Genomic DNA, 18,224 nt, shown 5'->3' on the forward strand with positions numbered 1-18,224 from the left:
TCAAGCATTTCTAAGTTTCAACACAGATTTTTGTTTCCTAATTACCAATTTCTATTTGTTTCTCTTGTCCTGTGGCTGACTTCTGTCTAGTGCTCTGGTGTCTGCTCTGAATTAACCCTCTAAGGTCCCACTGCCCCAGCAGTACTGCCCCTTCTCTCTCTGTCCTCAACTGCCCTTGACCTGTGGTCATCGAGGCAGACCCTCCATAGCCCACACCTGCCAAGGCCGCTAAGAGCCAACAGACCATGAAAATAAACCATGTGCCCTCTATTTAGGACTCTGAACCCTAACCTTTGATTTAATAAGATGGGCATTCCTAAATATGTTTCTTTTTTTCCTCTATGTTTAGTTTTGAAGAGAATATTCTGGAATGTCAGGGGGTAGGGGTTGGTCTACATGCCTAAAGAAAATATTTTTAAAGCCTTTTGGCAGAATCAGTTGCCATCTCCTGGGGTCAGTGCCGTCTCTCTGATACATTCACGTTCTCTGTGTAATGTGGGAATATAGAACGGGGCAGGAAGTTATGCTGTAGATATCTGTTTAAGACCCAATCACAAGCAGCACCCAGTCGAAATCAGCCATTCCAAAGCTGTTTCCTGGGCCCCTCACAGTGACCGACATGTTGCTTTTTCCCCTTTTGGTTTCTCGGACTTCTCTGTGGCTGAATCTTGTGTTCTCTCATTCTCAGCTGCTTCTCCCTCTTTGCTTTCTTCACTCACCTCTACCTGTGATTCTAACTGTAACCAATCCCCTCTAAGCACCTACAAAGGGGTCCAGGAACAAAGCCCAGCATGTGAGCCTGAGCCAGGATAACAAGGTAGGAACAGGGGGAGGATGGTCTAGCAGGAGTGCAGGGACTTACTCCAATGTACTCTTTATACAAATATTTATCGGGTGCCAACTCCGAGCACAGCTCCCTTCCGAGGGGCTACACGATGCTTTCATGCTACATTGTGAACCCTAGCCAACAAAATCATGCAGTCCTGTGTTGAACTTTGAAGAGATTGTCTGCTTATGTATGATGTCATGACAATGAGAAGAGACTTGCCCCCTACAAAACCGTTACCAATTTTATAAAATGAAAATTTGTAGGAAAACAGATTCAGTTGTGTTGTGACTGAAGACCACACACTAGTTAACATCTGCCAAATGGAGGAAATGCTGAGATTCCATGCTGCGAATTGCTGTTCCACAGTGAAGTCCAAGTGCCTGTGGGAGGGGCAGAGTGTGGGTGCTGTCAAAGACACACAGCCCTTGAAATCAGACACACCTGGGTTGGATCTTGCCCCTACATGTTGCCAGTGTGACCTTGCAACTCTCCTAAGCTTTGCAGGTCTCAGTTCCCTCACCTGTGTATGGAAATAGTGTTTATCTGAAGAATTATTAGGAGTTCCAAAATGAATATAAAGTACCTAACACAGTGGCTAGCATAGAGCGGTGCTTAAAGAGTCATCGCCTAAATCGACTCTGATGGTCCTCCACACCAGGACAATGTAAGAAGGGAACCGACACTTCTTGAGCACCTGCTGTATGCCAGGCCCTCCGTTAAGCACTTCATGAGTGTTCTCATTTATTCCCTCACAACCCAGCAAAATAGGTCCTATTATTATTCCCATTTTGCAGATTGGGAAACTGAGGCTTAGAATACTTCAGCAAGTCACCCAAGATCAAACATCAGGTTAGTAATCGGGAGAAACAGAATTTACACTCGAGTGTGTCTGATCCCGAGGAGCATGCTTTCTGCTGCAGTGGAATCAGAACACAAGAATTGGCTCATGGGACTTCCTTGGTGGCTCAGTGGTTAAGAATCCGCCTGCCATTGCAGGGGACATGGGTTCGAGCCCTGGGCCGGGAAGATCCCACATGCCATGGATCAACTAAGCCCATGCACCACTACTACTGAACCTGTGCTCTAGAGCCCGTGAGCCACAACTACTGAGCGTGAGTGCCACAACTACTGAAGCCCACACACCTAGAGCCCGTGCTCCACATGAGAAGACACCGTAATGAGAAGCCAGAGCACCACAACTAAGAGTAGCCCCGGCGCGCCGCAACCACAGAAAGCCCATGTGCAGCAACAAAGACCCAACACAGCCAATAAATAAATAAATAAACAAATTAATTAATTAAATTTTTTAAAAAAGAATTGCTCATTATTCTCCTTTGCCAATGTTTGATATTTTATAAGGCAGATATATCAAAATTAGCTTTAGGAGTAATGTTTTAGGGAATTTTTACTGCAAACTGAGATTACATCTATACAGGTTAGGCCTGATTACAGTAACCTCCAAGGAATTGTTGAAATTAATTCTTGGGTTTAGAATTTCATAGCTAATATTGTTCAAAACAGGATGGCTTTGCCAGCTGACTCTATTTGCCCCTGTGGATGCACTCTGCACCTGTTTCCACCCTTCGCTCTGCTCCTATGCCAACGTAGGGATTGCATCCACACACCTGGGTGTTATCTGTCCTCTGGTTGGGTGTGGTGGGTGGGGATGCTCAGTGGGAGATCAGATGGGGAAGGGTGAGAACCTGAGCCTGACGCAAGCTGGCTCTGTCCCTTGATAAAGATCACTGCTCTTTTCAAAGTGATCTGTTCTCCATCCCTCTCTTTCCTTGGGATTCCAGCAACTCCTCTCCCTCTCATCCTCCTGGGCCCAGCAATAGGAACAGCGCCTGCATTAGAAACCCTGGGATAGGGCACTCCCCTGGTTGGCGTTTGTACATCCTCTTCATATCCTGTAAGTAAATCATCTGCAAATTATCCTAACTTGAGCAAGCCATCTCTTGGCTTTTGACTGATAGAGTGATCATTGGCAATAAGTTGAAAATATTTTTTTTTCTCCAGAATTGTGGCTCTAACAGGAAATGAGGTGAAATACACACACGATCAAGCTTGTGAACACACACTCTTGGGGTGAGACATTAACAGGATACTGACAATCTTTTCCCTAACTAATACAATCCTATTTTTGTCTGGGGCTGTAATACACCCATTTAAAAATACCCCCCACACCACCTCTGCAGACTCCCTGAATGCAGACTCCCTTGGCTGTATGACCCATTTCTGGCTGACAAGATAAAAGTGAAATCTAGTGGGTGGGGCTTCCAGGAAAGCCACTCTCTTGATAAATGGAAACAGACTCAATGGTGTGTGTCCTTCTTCCTCTTGCTTGGAGCATGGGCCCAATACCTGGAGGTGCAGAAGCCACCCCATGACCATGAGGACCAGATGGAGGTTTAGAAAGAGAGAAGGCATATGTTCATAGCAGCAGTACTCACAATAGCTGAGACATGGAAACAACCTAAATGTCCAACAACAGATGAATGGATAAAGGTGTGGTACATACATACAATGGAGTACTACTCAGCCATAGAAAAGAATGAAATAATGCTATTTGCAGCAACATGGATGGACCTAGAGATTATCATACTAAGTGAAAGAGAAAGACAAATGCCATACAATATCACTTATATGTGGAATCTAAAATATGACATAAATGAACTTATTTACAAAACAGAAACACATTCATAGACAGAGAAGCAGACTTGTGGTGGTCAAGGGGGGTCGGGGGGAGGGATGGGTTGGGAGTTTGGGATTAGCAGATGCAACTATTATATAGAGAATGGATAAACAACAGGTCCTACTGTAGAGCACAGGGAACTGTATTCAACATCCTGTGATAAGTCATCATGGAAAAGAATATGAAAAAGAATGTGTATAACTGACTCATTTGCTGTACAGCAGAAAGCACAACATTGTAAATCAACTATACTTCAATAAAATAACTTGAAAGAAAAAGAAAGAAAGAAAGAAAGAAAGAAAGAAAGAAAGAAAGAAAGAAAGAAAGAAAGAAAAAGAGAAAGAAAAAGAAAGAAAGAAAGAAAGAAAGAAAGAAAGAAAGAAGGAAAGAAAGAAAGAAAGAAAGAAAGAAAGAAAGAAAGAAAGAAAGAAAGAAAGAAAGAAAGAAAGAGAAAGAAAGAAAGAAAGAGAGACAGAAGGCAGAAGGAGCTCTCTTCTTTAATGATTTCTTTGAGACTTGCCAGTCCTGGGCCTCTTACTTCCAGCTGTCTTGTTTGCTAAGAAACATAAGTCCCTATTTTGTTAAGCCACTGGTAGCTGGATTTCTGTTTCATGTAGTACAACTCAAAGCTATGAGTCCACTGGGATATAAATAAATAAATGAATGAATAAATAAAAGGGGGGGCAACAAGTCTTCCTTACAGAAAAATTACAATCGCTAAATGCAGAAAAAAAGGTAAAAAACAGAAAAGTCACCATTAGAACACTACAGTAATAATTGCTGCAGTCAAGATCCACCAGTGAATGCTAAAATTAGTGGGTAAGGACTTCCTAGGTGGCGCAGTGGTTAAGAATCCGCCTGCCAATGCAGGGGCCATGGGCTCAATCCCTGGTCCAGGAAGATCCCAAATGCCTCGGAGCAACTAAGCCCGTGTGCCACAACTACCGAGCCTGTGCTGTAGAGCCTGCAAGCCACAACTATGGAGCCCAAGTGCCACAACTACTGAAGCCTGCGTGCCTAGAGCCTATGCTCTGCAACAAGAGAAGCCACCGCAATGATAAGCCCGTGCACGGCAACAAAGAGTAGCCCTCCTGCACCCGCCCCACCCACCCCCTCACCACAACTACAGAAAGCCTGTACGCAGCAAAGAAGACCCAACGCAGCCAATAAGTAAATAAGTAAATAAGCTTAAATAAATGCCAAGTATTATGTAAATAAATAAATTTCATCTTATATCAATTATGGTAAATTATAGTATTCAAGGACTTCCCATTTTATCTAATTTTTCAAGCTGATTAGCATAAATTATTGGTATTATCCCCTTGTTATCTTTTAAAAATCTGTTGGATATGCAGTGATAGCCCCTCTTTTATTCCTGATATTGGTAATTTGTGCTTGCTCTCTCTCTCTCTTTTTTTTAATAGTATAAGTAGACATTCATTGATTTTGCTTGTCTTTTCAAAGAACAAACTTTTAGCTTTGTTAACTTTATTGCTAGTTTAAAATTCATGGGTTTTGGCTTTTTTTAAAAATTGAAGTATAGCTGATTTACAATATATTAGTTTCAGGTGTACAACATAGTGATTCAATATTTTTACAGATTATACTCCATTTAAAGTTATTATAAAATAATGACTATGTTTCCCTGTGCTGTAGACTATATCCTCGTTGCTTATTTGTTTTATACATTGAGTTTGTATCTCTTAATCCCCTGCCTCAACCTCGCACTTGTCACCTTCCCCCTCCCCACGGAAAACCACTTGTTTGTTCCCTATATCTGTGAGCCCATTTCTGTTTTGTTATATTCATTCATTTGTTTTATTTTTTGGATTCCACCTGTGAGTAATAACAAAGTATTTGCCTTTCTCTGACTTAATATTACACTAAGCGTAATACCCGCTCTGGGTCCATCCATGTTGCTGCAAATGGCAGAATTTCATTTTTTTTTATGGCTGAGTAATATTCCATTGTATATATGTACCACATCCTCTCTTCTTTTTGGCTGTGTTGGGTCTTCTTTGCTGTGAGGGCTTTCTCTAGCTGCGGTAGGAAGGGGCTACTCTTCGTTGCGGTGAGAGGGCTTCTTATTTTGGTGACTTCTCTTGTTACGGAGCACAGGCTTTAGGTGCGCAGGCTCAGTAGTTGTGGTACACAGGCTTAGTTGCTCCGTGGCATGTGGGATCTTTCCAGACCAGGGATCGAACCCACCTGCATTGGCAGGTGGGTTCTTAACCACTGTGCCACCAGGAAAGTCCAGTACCACATCTTTATCCATTCATCTGTTGGTGAACACTTAGGTTGCTTCCATATCTTGGCTATTGTAAATAATGCTGCTAAGAACATTGGAATGCATGTATCTTTTTGAATTATTGTTTTCACTTTCTTCCTATATATAGCCAGGAATGGGATAGCTGGATCATATGGTAGTTCTATTTTTAGTTTTTTGAGGAGCCTCAATACTGTTTTCCATAGTGGTTGCACCAATTTACATTTCCAGCAACAGTGTGCTAGGGTTCCCTTTTCTCCACATCCTCACCAACATTTGTTATTTGTGGTATTTTTGATGATAGCCATTTTGACAGGTTATTATTCTGACAATGATATCTCATTGCGGTTTTGATTTGTATTTCTCTGATGATTAGCGATCTTGAGCATCTTTGCATATGCCTGTTGGCCATCTGCATGTCTTCCTTGGAAAAATGTCTCTTCGGGTCTTCTGCCTGTTTTTAACTCAGGTTTTTTTTTTTCTAATTTGTTTGTTTTTTGTTGTTGTTTGATATTGAGATGTATGAGCTGTTTATATATTTTGGATATGAACCCCTTATTGGTCATATCATTTGCCAATATTTTCTCCCATTCAGTATATTGTTTTTTCATTTTATTGATGGTTTCCTTTGCTGTGCAAAAGCTTTTTTTTTTTAATTTTATTTATTTATTTATTATTTTTTGGGGGGGTACACCAAGTTCAATCATCTGTTTTTATACACATATCCCCGTATGTGCAAAAGCTTTTAAGTTTAATTAGGCCTCATTTGTTTTATTTGCCTTTTTTTTCACTAATTATTAGAGAAATGCAAATCAAAACTACGATGAGGTATCACCTCACACCGGTTAGAATGGGCATCATCAGAAAATCTACAAACAGTAAATGCTGGAGAGGGTGTGGAGAAAAGGAAATGCTCTTGCAGTGTTGGTGGGAATGTAAATTGATACAGCCACGATGGAGAACAGTATGGAGGTTCCTTGCAAAACTAAAAATAGAACTACCATATGACCCAGCAATCCCACTGCTGGGCATATACCCAGAGAAAATCATAATTCAAAAAGACACATGCACTCCAATGTTCATTGCAGCACTATTTACAATAGCCAGGACATGGAAGCAACCTAAATGTCCATCAACAGATGACTGGATAAAAAAGATGTGGTACACATATACAGTGGAATATTAGTCAGCTGTAAAAAGGAATGAAACTGGGACTTTTGTAGAGACATGGATGGACCTCGAGACTGTCATACAGAGTGAAGTGAGTCAGAAAGAGAAAAACAAATATCGTACATTAACACATATATGTGGAATATAGAAAAACGGTACAAATCAATTGGTTTGCAAGGCAGAAATAGAGACACAGATGCAGAGAACAAACATATGGACACCAAGTGGGGAAAGCGGGGAGGGTTGGGGGGGAATGAATTGGGAGATTGGGATACCAAATAGTACACTCTAAATATATGCAGTTTATTGTATGCTAACTGTACCTCAATAAAAGTTCTTAAGAAAAAAGGGGGGATTATTTTAAATTTATTTATTTATTTATTTATTTATTTATTGGCTGTGTTGGGTCTTCTGTTGGTGTGCGCCAGCTTTCTCTAGTTGTGGTGCGTGTGGGCTACTCTTCATCGTGGTGCGTGGGCTCCTCATTGCAGTGGCTTCTCTTGTTGAGGAGCATGGGCTCAAGGCACACAGGCTTCAGTAGTTGCAGCACACTGGCTCAACAGTTGTGGCTTGCGGGCTCTAGAGCACAGGCTCAGTAGTTGTGGTGCATGGGCTTAGTTGCTCTGCAGCATGTGGGATCTTCCTGGAGCAGTGATCGAACCCATGTCCCCTGCATTGGCAGGCAGATTTACAACCTCTACACTACCTAGGAAGTTCCAGGCATTTTTCTTGAATAAAGGCTCCCTAGGTTGTTACAAGACTGGGCAATTTCCAGAGTGCTAAAAAGGTTAATTCTAAAAGTTTTCATGAGGATTTTCACTGTTTTTATGACAAACTTTCAGAGGTCCTTAGTCCCCATTTTCTCTGATGTCACCCCACATTACGGTTGAGTCCATGGTTGGACTCAAACCAAACTTTGTCTCTTCTGTTAGCAGAACCTTAGTTTCACTTTTTTAGCCTTAGATGGGCACATGGCATCTGCACCATACAGACATAGTTCAGGTCAAGCCAGTGCTTTAGGTTTATACACAGAATGTGGTGCTTAGTTTCTTTGGTTTTCTCTTTCAGTAATTCTTTCACTTTCCAGCTGTTGTGGTTTTTCTAATTTCTGTCTTCCAGCTCAAGGAAAATTCAGGTTTTGTATCTGGGTTTAATCTCCACTTGGCACAAAATGTGGCCTGCTCTGAGTATAAAAGCCATAAAAGTGGGAAATACACCCAGTGCAACTCCCTTCATCCAAGTGCTGAGTACCTTCCAGTGACTCCCCGTTTCTGTCTCTCTCCGATGTCTTCAGAGTAATTATTTAAATTTTATCTAGAGTTGTTGTCTGCATGTAAGTTTGGCCCAGTAGAAGGTACTTTTCCATTATCAGAACTTGAAATCTACAAATACATTTTATAATAATAAATTCATTATTTAGAAAGCAATTTCTTAGCGAAAAGACCAACTTGTTCATTCCCAACTAAATTTTCTTTTTTTGAAAAAGGAAGGGGTCTTCCCTGGCAGTCTAATGGTTAAGACTCGGTGCTTCCACTGCAAGGGGCACAGGTTTGAGCCCTAATCAGGAAACTAAGATCTTGCATGCTGCGCAGCACAGCCAGAAAAATAAAAATAAATTAATTTAAAAAATTTAAAAAGGAAGATAACATTTAGGAATAGAATATTTTATTATCAGTATGTTCAGTAGCGTTAAAAATAAAACAGACCCTGTCTTCAAATCTCTGGGCTCTACTATGCCTCAAGGAAATGTCCACTTACCAAATTAACAAAAATGAATAAGTGGGACCTAATGAAACTTAAAAGCTTCTGCACAGCAAACTATAAGCACGATGAAAAGACAACCCTCAGAATGGGAGAAAATATTTGCAAATGAATCAACAGACAAAGGATTGATCTCCAAAATATATAAACAGTTCATCCAGCTCAATATCAAAAAAATAAACAACTCCATCAAAAAATGGGCAGAAGACCTAAATAGACATTTCTCCAAATAAGACTTATGGATGGCCAAGAGACACATGGAAAGCTGCTCAACATCACTAATTATTAGAGAAATGCAAATCAAAACGACAATGAGGTATCACCTCACACCGGTTAGAATGGGCATCATCAGAAAATCTACAAACAGTAAGTGCTGGAGAGGGTGTGCAGAAAAAGGAACCCTCTTGCATTGTTGGTAGGAATGTAAATTGATATAGTCACTATGGAGAACAGTATGGAGGTTCCTTGCAAAACTAAAACTAGAATTACCAAATGACCCAGCAATCCCACTACTGGGCATATACCCAGAGAACACCATAATTCAAAAAGACACATGCACCCCAATGTTCACTGCAGCACTGTTTACAATAGCCAGGTCATGGAAGCAACCTAAATGTCCATCAACAGATGAATGGATAAAGAAGATGTGGTACATATATACAATGGAATATTTTTCAGCCATAAAAAGCAATGAAATTGGGACATTTGTAGAGACATGGATGGACCTCGAGACTGTCATACAGAGTGAAGTGAGTCAGAAAGAGAAAAACAAATATATATTAACACATATATGTGGAATATAGAAAAATGGTACAAATCAACTGAAATAGAGACACAGATATAGAGAACAAATATATAGACACCAAGTGTGGAAAGCGGCGGGGGTGGGGGGTGCTTGGGGTTGGATGAATTGGGAGATTGGGATTGCCATGTATACATTACTAAGAAGAAAAAAATATCAAATTGTACACTTTAAATATATGTAGTTTATTGTATGCCAATTGTATCTCAATAAAAGTTCTAAAAAAAAGAAAGAAAAAATATATCTATGGTGATGAATGTTAAATAAACATTGTGGTAATCATTTTGAAAATAAGTAAATAAAAAAGAAAACAGACACTGTCTTCAAATCTCTGGACTCTACTATGCCTCAAGGAAATGTCCACTTATCAAATTAAGAAGCAGAGAATTAGAATCATGACTATTTATGTAGAGACAAGAATTTGGTGGCTAGAGTGAAAGACAACACAGTAATACAAAATGAGGCAACTAGGGATAACCAAATCATAGAAAAGTATATTTTAAGTTTTGATGTGCAGTTCAACCTGCCTATGTCACCTCCCTTCCTCTGACCCTGAGGATCCAGAGTTGAGAAAAACAAACGAGGAGACAGGTTCCAACTCTGGCCTGAGGGACCTGAGGCTAATGAAGCTTTCCTGGTTCCTCATTTTCTCATCTGTAAAATGAGCTCAGAGGCCCCTTACACCTTTCAAGTTCTAATTCTTAGAGAGACTGGAAATATACCAAAATGAAAAGTTGCGATTTGTTTGTTTGTTGTTGTTGTTTTTGGGTTTTTTTTTTTTTTTTTTTGGACCAGGATGGTGGTACTCTTTGTGTACATTTTAAAATTTAAAAAAATTTCATCCCTAAATTGGCATCTGGTAAGTAAAAGTAAATGAATAAAATTTTTGAAGGCAAGAATTAGAGGCCAAAAATAGAGATTGGATCTCTTCAGAGACATTACTTTGGCACCATCTGCTGGACAGTGTTTAAAAGTATTCCTGTACACAAACTTGCATTGCAGCTTCTTATTACTTTCCCAAAATGATTTAAAGGATATGTTGTCAAAATTATTTACATCCAAATTCAGTACCATACCAGCTTATGTTAGTAGGAATTTAGCTGTGAATCCACTATCACTGAAGGGGCATAGGACATGCCTTGGGTAACTTCATTTTAATACACGTAAATAAACCTGAGAATGTTTGAATTTCCTATGGAGTTTGTTTCAACTGAGTCTCAGCAGCATCTACAACAATCACTGTTGCTTTTTTTTTTTTAATTGTTGCATTTTTTTATACTAACCTTAGCTGTCTTGGGAAGGCCTGTGCTCTAGACACTTTAGATAAATATCTTACTTAACCTTAACAGGCAATCATATGTTAGTTAAATGAAATTTCTCTTCTCCCAGGATTTTGAGGACAACCCTTCAAGGGAGCTTCTCACCCAAATCTGGTATATTTCTTTTTAAAGCTGATTTTTATTTATTAATTTATGTTTTTATTTTTGGCTGTGTTGGGTCTTCCGTTGCAGTGTGTGGGCTTTTCTCTGAGGCGTGCTGTCTCCTTGCTACGGCACATGGGCTTCTCTCTAGTTGTGGTGTGCAAGTTTTCTCTTTAGTTGTGGTGCGCCATTTCTAGGGTGTGTGGGCTCTGTAGTTTGCAGCACGCAGCCTCTCTAGTTGAGGCGTGCAGGCTCAGTAGTTGAGGCACACAAGCTTAGTTGCCCCTTGGCAGGTGGGATCTTAGTTCCTTGATCAGGGATCGAACCCACGTCCCCTGCATTGGAAGGCGGATTCTTTACCACTGGACCCCAGGGAAGTCCCCCAAAGCTGGTATTGTACCAGTTTTGTTACTTGTCAGGAGGGTGGGTGACCTTGGGTAAGTTATTTAACCATTCTATCTCAGCTTTTTATCTATAAACTGGCTATACCTCCCTCCTTGGCTACTGAGACAATGGTTAACTAAGCCTGGCACTCTCCAAGTACTTCCAACACTCCCTAAATTGTCCTCACAGTCATGACAACGGACCCTGCGTTTCCTCTGGGAATACTCATCCTGACCACCCCCAAGGCTGGGAGAATTCCTATGAGGAAAATCCTCCATGTCCCATCTACTTGGGGCAGGTTGGATTTTATTAAAAGACTCAACTGTGATCTGAGACCTCACTTGTTTCTAGAGTTTCTGATATCATACAGCCTAGTTATGGCACTGTTACTCTTTAATGTATTTATTTCTCAACATGCTGACCTTAGAAAATTGGGAAAACATAGAAAGTCTTGGAAGTCTCCCCTAGACCAGTGCCCCCAAATAACCTGCGGCGGAAGACGTCGCTGTCCACCCAAATCCAATCTCGCTTTGCACAAGTGTTAGAGGAACAGGCAGGCCTTCAGCTCGTGCCATTTCCCAGTCCAGCTGGCAGTTTGGTGTGGCACGTGACTGAGTTTTGCTAATGGAATAAGCTAAGAAGCGATGGGCACCACTTTCAGGTCTAGCCCCGCAAAATCCCCAGGTGGGAGCAACTCTCCGCTTCTGCTGGCTGGATGCAGATGACCTGCCCCAGGAGACAGGGAGCCCATAAGATGAAAATAAACCTTGGGCCCCTGAGGGACCGTGTGGAAGAGGATGGCCCTGCTCACCTCCACACCTATCCTAGAACAGTTACAAGATCAAGAAATAAACTTGTCTTAACCTCCTGAAATTATTGAATTATTTATTATTCATTACAGCCTAGCTGAACCTAAATACTCATCCTGAGTGCCACTGTGATGTGTTTCCACTGAGTCCTTTCTCTATTTTGTGTTTACATAGATGAGTTCACATATATGACTTTGTATCATATTTCTTACAAGTACATTTCTGTTATCATATATTCTTAATTTAATGGTTGCAGAGTATTCCATAAAGTAGCTGGTTAAACCATAACTCTGTTGATTATTTAGGTTTGCTTCTCATTTTTTCTCTACTTTAAATAATGCTGTAATAAGCATTTTTGTGCAGAAGCCTGATTCTATATTTTGAATCATTTTAAAAAATGTCACCAGAATTGGTATTATTCAAAGGTTATGAACACGTTGTTGAACTTCTTTTCACAAACACTGAATCAGTGACATCACCCATCACTAATGATGTGCTCACTTCATCAGACATTAAAAGCAAAGGATTTTTACAAATACCTAACAGCATAAACATATCAACTTGATTTTTTAAAATTTCCCCTTTTATTTTGCATTTCTTTGATCACTACTGAGGTTGAACATTTCTCCAACTTTGTTAATTAGTTGTATCTCCTCTTTTGAGAATTCTGTTTATGTCCTGCCATCTACTGGAGTCTACATTTCCTGTAGATTTAAATAATCTTGGGTCTTCCCTGGTGGTGTAGTGGTTAAGACTCTGTGCTCCCAGGTTCAATCCCTGGTCAGGGAACTAGATCCCATACGCATGCTGCAACTAAGAGTTTGCATGCCACCACTAAGGAGCCAGCTAGGCGCAACTAAGAAGCCCGCCTGCTGCAACTAAGATCTGGCGCAACCTACATAGATAGATAGATAGATAGATAGATAAATAAATAAATAAATAAATAAATAAATAAAGCTAGCACTCATAGATATTATCAAGAATCGATCATCCAAAATTTCAGAAAGCATTTTATTAAGTCAGAACAAATATTAAGGCACAAAAATACATCAGTTTTTTCAAACAAAAATCTTTGAAATAGTTTTGTCCTACATTCAAAGCAACTTCTTTCAAACTATACAATAATTTAACCTTTTAAATAAAAAAATATATAGCTTCTTAAGCCCCTTTCTTCCCAAATACATGTTTTCGTAGTAAAGTTTCTCACTGAGCTCCTGTGTTATAATGTAGATTTCCTTAAATCCAGTTTTGTCACATACATCTGCTATGTTTAGTACTTTAACCAATATGTCAAACTTCTTTCTTGTATGGCATGGTGTTTCGTATTGCTCATCACTTGCTGTGGATCATACAAAGACACAAGTACCCAAACTAGGGACTTATAAATCTAGCATAACATGTCTCATAAACCAGTCATATATGGCCTAGTGCAATAGACTTAAACCCCTTTTTAAAAAAGGATAGAAAAACCAACCTTACATATACATCTTTTATACTTTCAGTCTTCACATTATAGTGGTGCAAACGCAATATACTGTATTGGGGGGGAGTGAGTACTCTACAGGATATGTGAAAGATTTTAAATATTATTTTCTTTACAGGAAAAGTAAAAAGTATGGGAGCATCTAATCTCTTGGGCTGAAAAAAAATTCACATATTCATCTATTTTTCCTTATTTCTGAAATAAACTAACTTAAAGCTCCACTAAAGCAGATACTAATACTCACCTAACTCAAATCATGGAAATTCCCTTTTAAGCAAATTTCTTACATCACATAAACTTAACATGAATTGCATAATAAGAACACTTAAGCATTTTGCCTAGAAACACATAACACTGGACTCTTACCCTCAGATCCCTGCACTAATAGGGAAATCCATCTTGATGGCATCCTAAGAATAAAGTGATGTGATAGCCTCAGAGACCCTGACAACCAGTTTCTGGAAACTTCGTGCAGAAGCAGGGATGATGAGCTGTACGGTGGCTCTGAGTGTGACTTCTCCCTGGGGGCCTTTGTAAGAACTACGGCCACAGCCCCAGGGCGTCCCGTCCTGTGCACATGAGGGGGCCAACAAGGCCCTCTGCAGGAATACTCCATTCAGCTCATGAGTCGTCAACAGACAACACAGTTATCACTGAAGGTGACAGACACAGTATGCGCCCTTTGAAAAACATTTCTGACAAGGTTATCAGGAGAAAATACTGCTTTCTGTGATGATGGGAAAGTCTGCATTTCGGTGTGCACCTGAGCTATACCGGCAGCATCATTTATCTTGCCAGCTGCAGAAAGAAGTGTTTTTATAAACACTGTCAAGGTTATGTCAGAAGCATGTTCCCATCAACTCCCCGCTCACACTCCACTACATCTGCAGCTGGAAGCCTAGGGTTCTACATTTCAAAATTCAACTAGAGCCATATGAATTGGGGCTCAATCTGCTTCAAAATCTGGGGAGTGGTATTAGATACAAATGTTAGGAACAAGGAGGCAGTGGTCACCTCCAGCTCCGAAACAGCTGGGCTGAGGGTAAAATACACCACGACCAGAATGGACATACATGCTGGGAAAGACAGTAAGTGGGAGCCCATTATTGTGGCAGAAACAGAAATAAGGAAGGGAACCCACACTGTTAGACATTCTTTTCTTAGGAAGGATGTCCCAAAGCAACAGCATCGTGAAAACCATGCCTTTCTCAGTACAACGTGGTTCAACAGTCACTACTGGAAATAAATTTGAAAGTATCTTTCAAGAGATGTTATTCCTAGAAATCTTTTTTACTAACACCTATGAAATGAGTAAATGAGAAACCAATTCAAAAGGCAGGCTTTTGAAAGAAATCATTCTGTTTTGTGGCTTCATAATGAAAAAAAAAAAAACCATGAAAAGTTATGATTTAAGTGTTTGTACTGGTTAAGACTTTAATGTTTCTTAATCAAAAACTCTGAAGTCACCCTCAACTCACAAGGTTAGAACTCCTTCAAAGAAAGACATATAAGATTCTAACTTTAATTTCTATTCTAAATGTCCACTAGCCTGTATCTTTGGTCAGGAGAGCAGCAAAACATTCACCATTTCCATCACACTATAGTCAACTGCTTTTCAAGTTTAGAACATTCCCCTGAATTAAAAAATTTTTTTTTATATTTCAAATCACACATTACATATATAATGTAACAAAATAATGTATAAAACATGGTTTAAGGTTAAAAAATTAATTACAAGATTAATAGTGATGTACTATGTAGTGAAATATATGTTTTATTATGAAACCAAATATGCTAGAATCACATAGAAGGTTCTAGTTTCCTCAAGGTTTACTGGTAATGAGCCGCCCAGCTCTCCAGGGAGGAAGTGCTGTGGCAGGGCCACGTGGCCAGGTGATCCCACCTGCCCAGGCATTCGGCAGCAGCACACGGGTATCTGGCCTGAGGGAGGGGACAGTGGCAGAGTGTATCTTCAGAAATGACCTCTCTCCATGTACCGTGATCCCCCGAGCTCAGACAGAGGAGAACAATGCCATGATTTGATGTGCGTGGCGATAATTACACACAAGGGCTTTGTGCAGATGTGCCTACGTGCACACATGTGCGCACACACACACAGAGCAAAGCTAACCATATAAACATGCTTATGTTCCAGCGTTAACCAAATTTTACTTATTATCAAATCACTTCAGCCTGAAAGTCAAAGAGAATTATTACTGCGTCTAGTAACTATGAACCCAAGAGTTGGAGACACTGCTCTACCACACCTCAGAAGAATCACATCGTCTGAATCAAAGGTCAGTGGAAGAACAGAAGGAGTGCTGATGTAAAAAAGTTCTTTTAAATTGCCGTATTTTCCAGGAAAAAAAAGAACCCAAATCCACACGCCTGCCACCCATCAGCTAAGGGCATCGGGGCACCTATCTTTATTATAATACCTCTCTCAGATTATTACCATCTGGGCAATTTAATGGACATTAAACTGGCACTCAAGAGTCAGCCTAAAAAGGGTTGCAGAACACTCCCACCATCTGAATTCTTAATTTTAATACACAGATTCCCAAGATAATGCAATAAAAATTTGTACTATATCAAAACAAAGTTCTCTTTTAGTCTTGAGAAAGTCCTTCACCATTACGTAGGTTTCATTTACATGGGTCCCAATTACATTATTTTTTCTGAAGAGAACATTTTTTCTGCCATTTCAGATCTGGTCATAATTTCCTTTAAAAAAAAAAAAAAAGGGAAGATATTCATCAAAATGTTGATGCTCCTTCTAGGTCTATAGTCTCTATAAGGCAGTCACAATCATGTGGGGTACACACCACGATATACATGGAAGAATTAGATGCAGAAAATAAAAACTATACAATCCATTACTTCTAGTAATGGAGTATAATCAATTATCTGTTGTTAAGTTCAGAAAACTTTAACATTTCTAATTCAGAATCACCAGTGCAAGGCAGGGACAGAGCTAAAATGGATTTCTTAGGCACAGCTCATCTAGGGATTTGCCAGACTTTACCAGTTGATGTATTTTTGAAATTACACATCAATTATTTATCAAATGAATACTATAAATGCCCTTTTAAAAGTAATTCCATGGTATATCTTTCCGCAGAGTTATAAATCCTGGAGCTCAACGGTTTTGTAGCAAGGTGCGTGTATACGGCAGCCTTCTCAAAACTTCCCATCCCACTATGGTCAAATCCACACGCTGATACCAGTCTTCCCTGACTTCAATGAATAGAGCTGTAGCTCCTCTCAGCCACCACATAAATCACTCCTTAGCTACCACTCATTTCCCGCTACTCTTCCTCTGTATAAGCTGGTGGTCCCACATCCATCCTTTAATCCTTATGCTCCAGACCTCTTCCTGTTCTGGGCCACCCTGCAGTGTCCAGATGACCCATAACTAATTTTTTCCCCCCCAAAACCTTCCTAAATCCACGTCATCTATTCAGATTTCCTACTGAGTAAATGTAAATCAGTTAGAAACTCTGTTTAATACCCCAGGAAAATATCTACAAATATAAGAGATTAATTTAGACAAACTGCCATTTTAAAGTCTTCTAAGCTCTTACCTATATACAGAATGTTAGAAAATCATTGACTCAAAATCTCATAAAATAATTTTTCCCTCCTTTAACACCAGTGAGCATTTAAATGATGATCCCATTTTAAATGAGGATCCAGTTCCTTTAAACTTTACCCACAAATCAATGGGCATCTGGGCACCTATCTTTATTACAATACTTCTCTCAGATTATTGCCGTCTAGGCAATTTAATGGACATTAAACTGGCACTCAAGAGTCAGCTTAAAAAGGGTTGCAGAACACTCCCACCATCTGAATTCTTAATTTTAATACACAGATTTCAAGATAATGCAATAAAAGCTTGTTGTATTATATCAAAACAAAGTTCTCTTTTAGTCCTGAGAAAGACTAAAGGAGTTTTTCAATCTGCTCAATTTGCAATCATTTTAAAAGGTAACTTTCAGAATTTCTTTCTGAAATACATTTCTACTTTGTGAACATAATAGCTCCAAGGCACAAGCAAAAATATATTTTACCTCATCTGAATCCACTAACACTGGAAGAGCTCTGAAATAAAAGAAAAAAAAATTGACAATGTTATTAAAAGGCCAGTAGTATCTATAGAAGCGGAATACAAGCATATCCTATGATCCACCAATGCTCACTTTTGGAAAGACACAGCTGACAGAAATGAATACCTAGTATTGCCAACAGACACGGAGAAGAATAATCACAGCAGTCTTGTTCTTAACAGGCTCCAAATGGGTAACCTGGAATACTATACAGCCTAAAAAAAGAGAACTACTGAGGGATCAAATTTTAAAATCTGACACAAGTAATCTACAGTTACAGACATCAGTACAGCGGTAGCTTTGGGAGAGTGGGGTCATGACTTGGGAGGAAAACAAGATGGTTTTTAGGGTACTAGCAATGTTCCAGTTTTTGATCTGGGTGCTGGTTACAAGAGTGTGCTCATATTAAAAATTTATTGAGTTACATACTTATGTAGAACTTGTACACTTTCCAGAATGGGTGCTATACTTCAAAAATTTCAGTTCAAAAATTAA

General features: G+C 39.6%; 1 protein-coding gene across 3 annotated transcripts in view; it reads right to left on the minus strand.

Annotated features, from left to right (window-relative positions):
* Nucleotides 1-13,132: 13,132 nt before the first annotated feature.
* Nucleotides 13,133-18,224, minus strand: part of TMEM87B (transmembrane protein 87B) — a 53,206-nt gene continuing 48,114 nt past the window's right edge. For all 3 annotated transcript variants that reach the window (XM_057740944.1, XM_057740942.1, XM_057740943.1), the window contains 2 exons: nucleotides 17,694-17,724; nucleotides 13,133-16,344 (listed from right to left, as the gene is read on the minus strand). In XM_057740944.1, the coding sequence (XP_057596927.1) occupies nucleotides 16,285-16,344; nucleotides 17,694-17,724 (91 nt within the window). In that variant the 3' untranslated portion in view covers nucleotides 13,133-16,284. The remainder of the gene's footprint in view (nucleotides 16,345-17,693; nucleotides 17,725-18,224) is intronic.

The sequence above is a fragment of the Hippopotamus amphibius genome, chromosome 7 (assembly GCF_030028045.1).
Source record: "Hippopotamus amphibius kiboko isolate mHipAmp2 chromosome 7, mHipAmp2.hap2, whole genome shotgun sequence".
NCBI classification, from domain to species: domain Eukaryota; kingdom Metazoa; phylum Chordata; class Mammalia; order Artiodactyla; family Hippopotamidae; genus Hippopotamus; species Hippopotamus amphibius.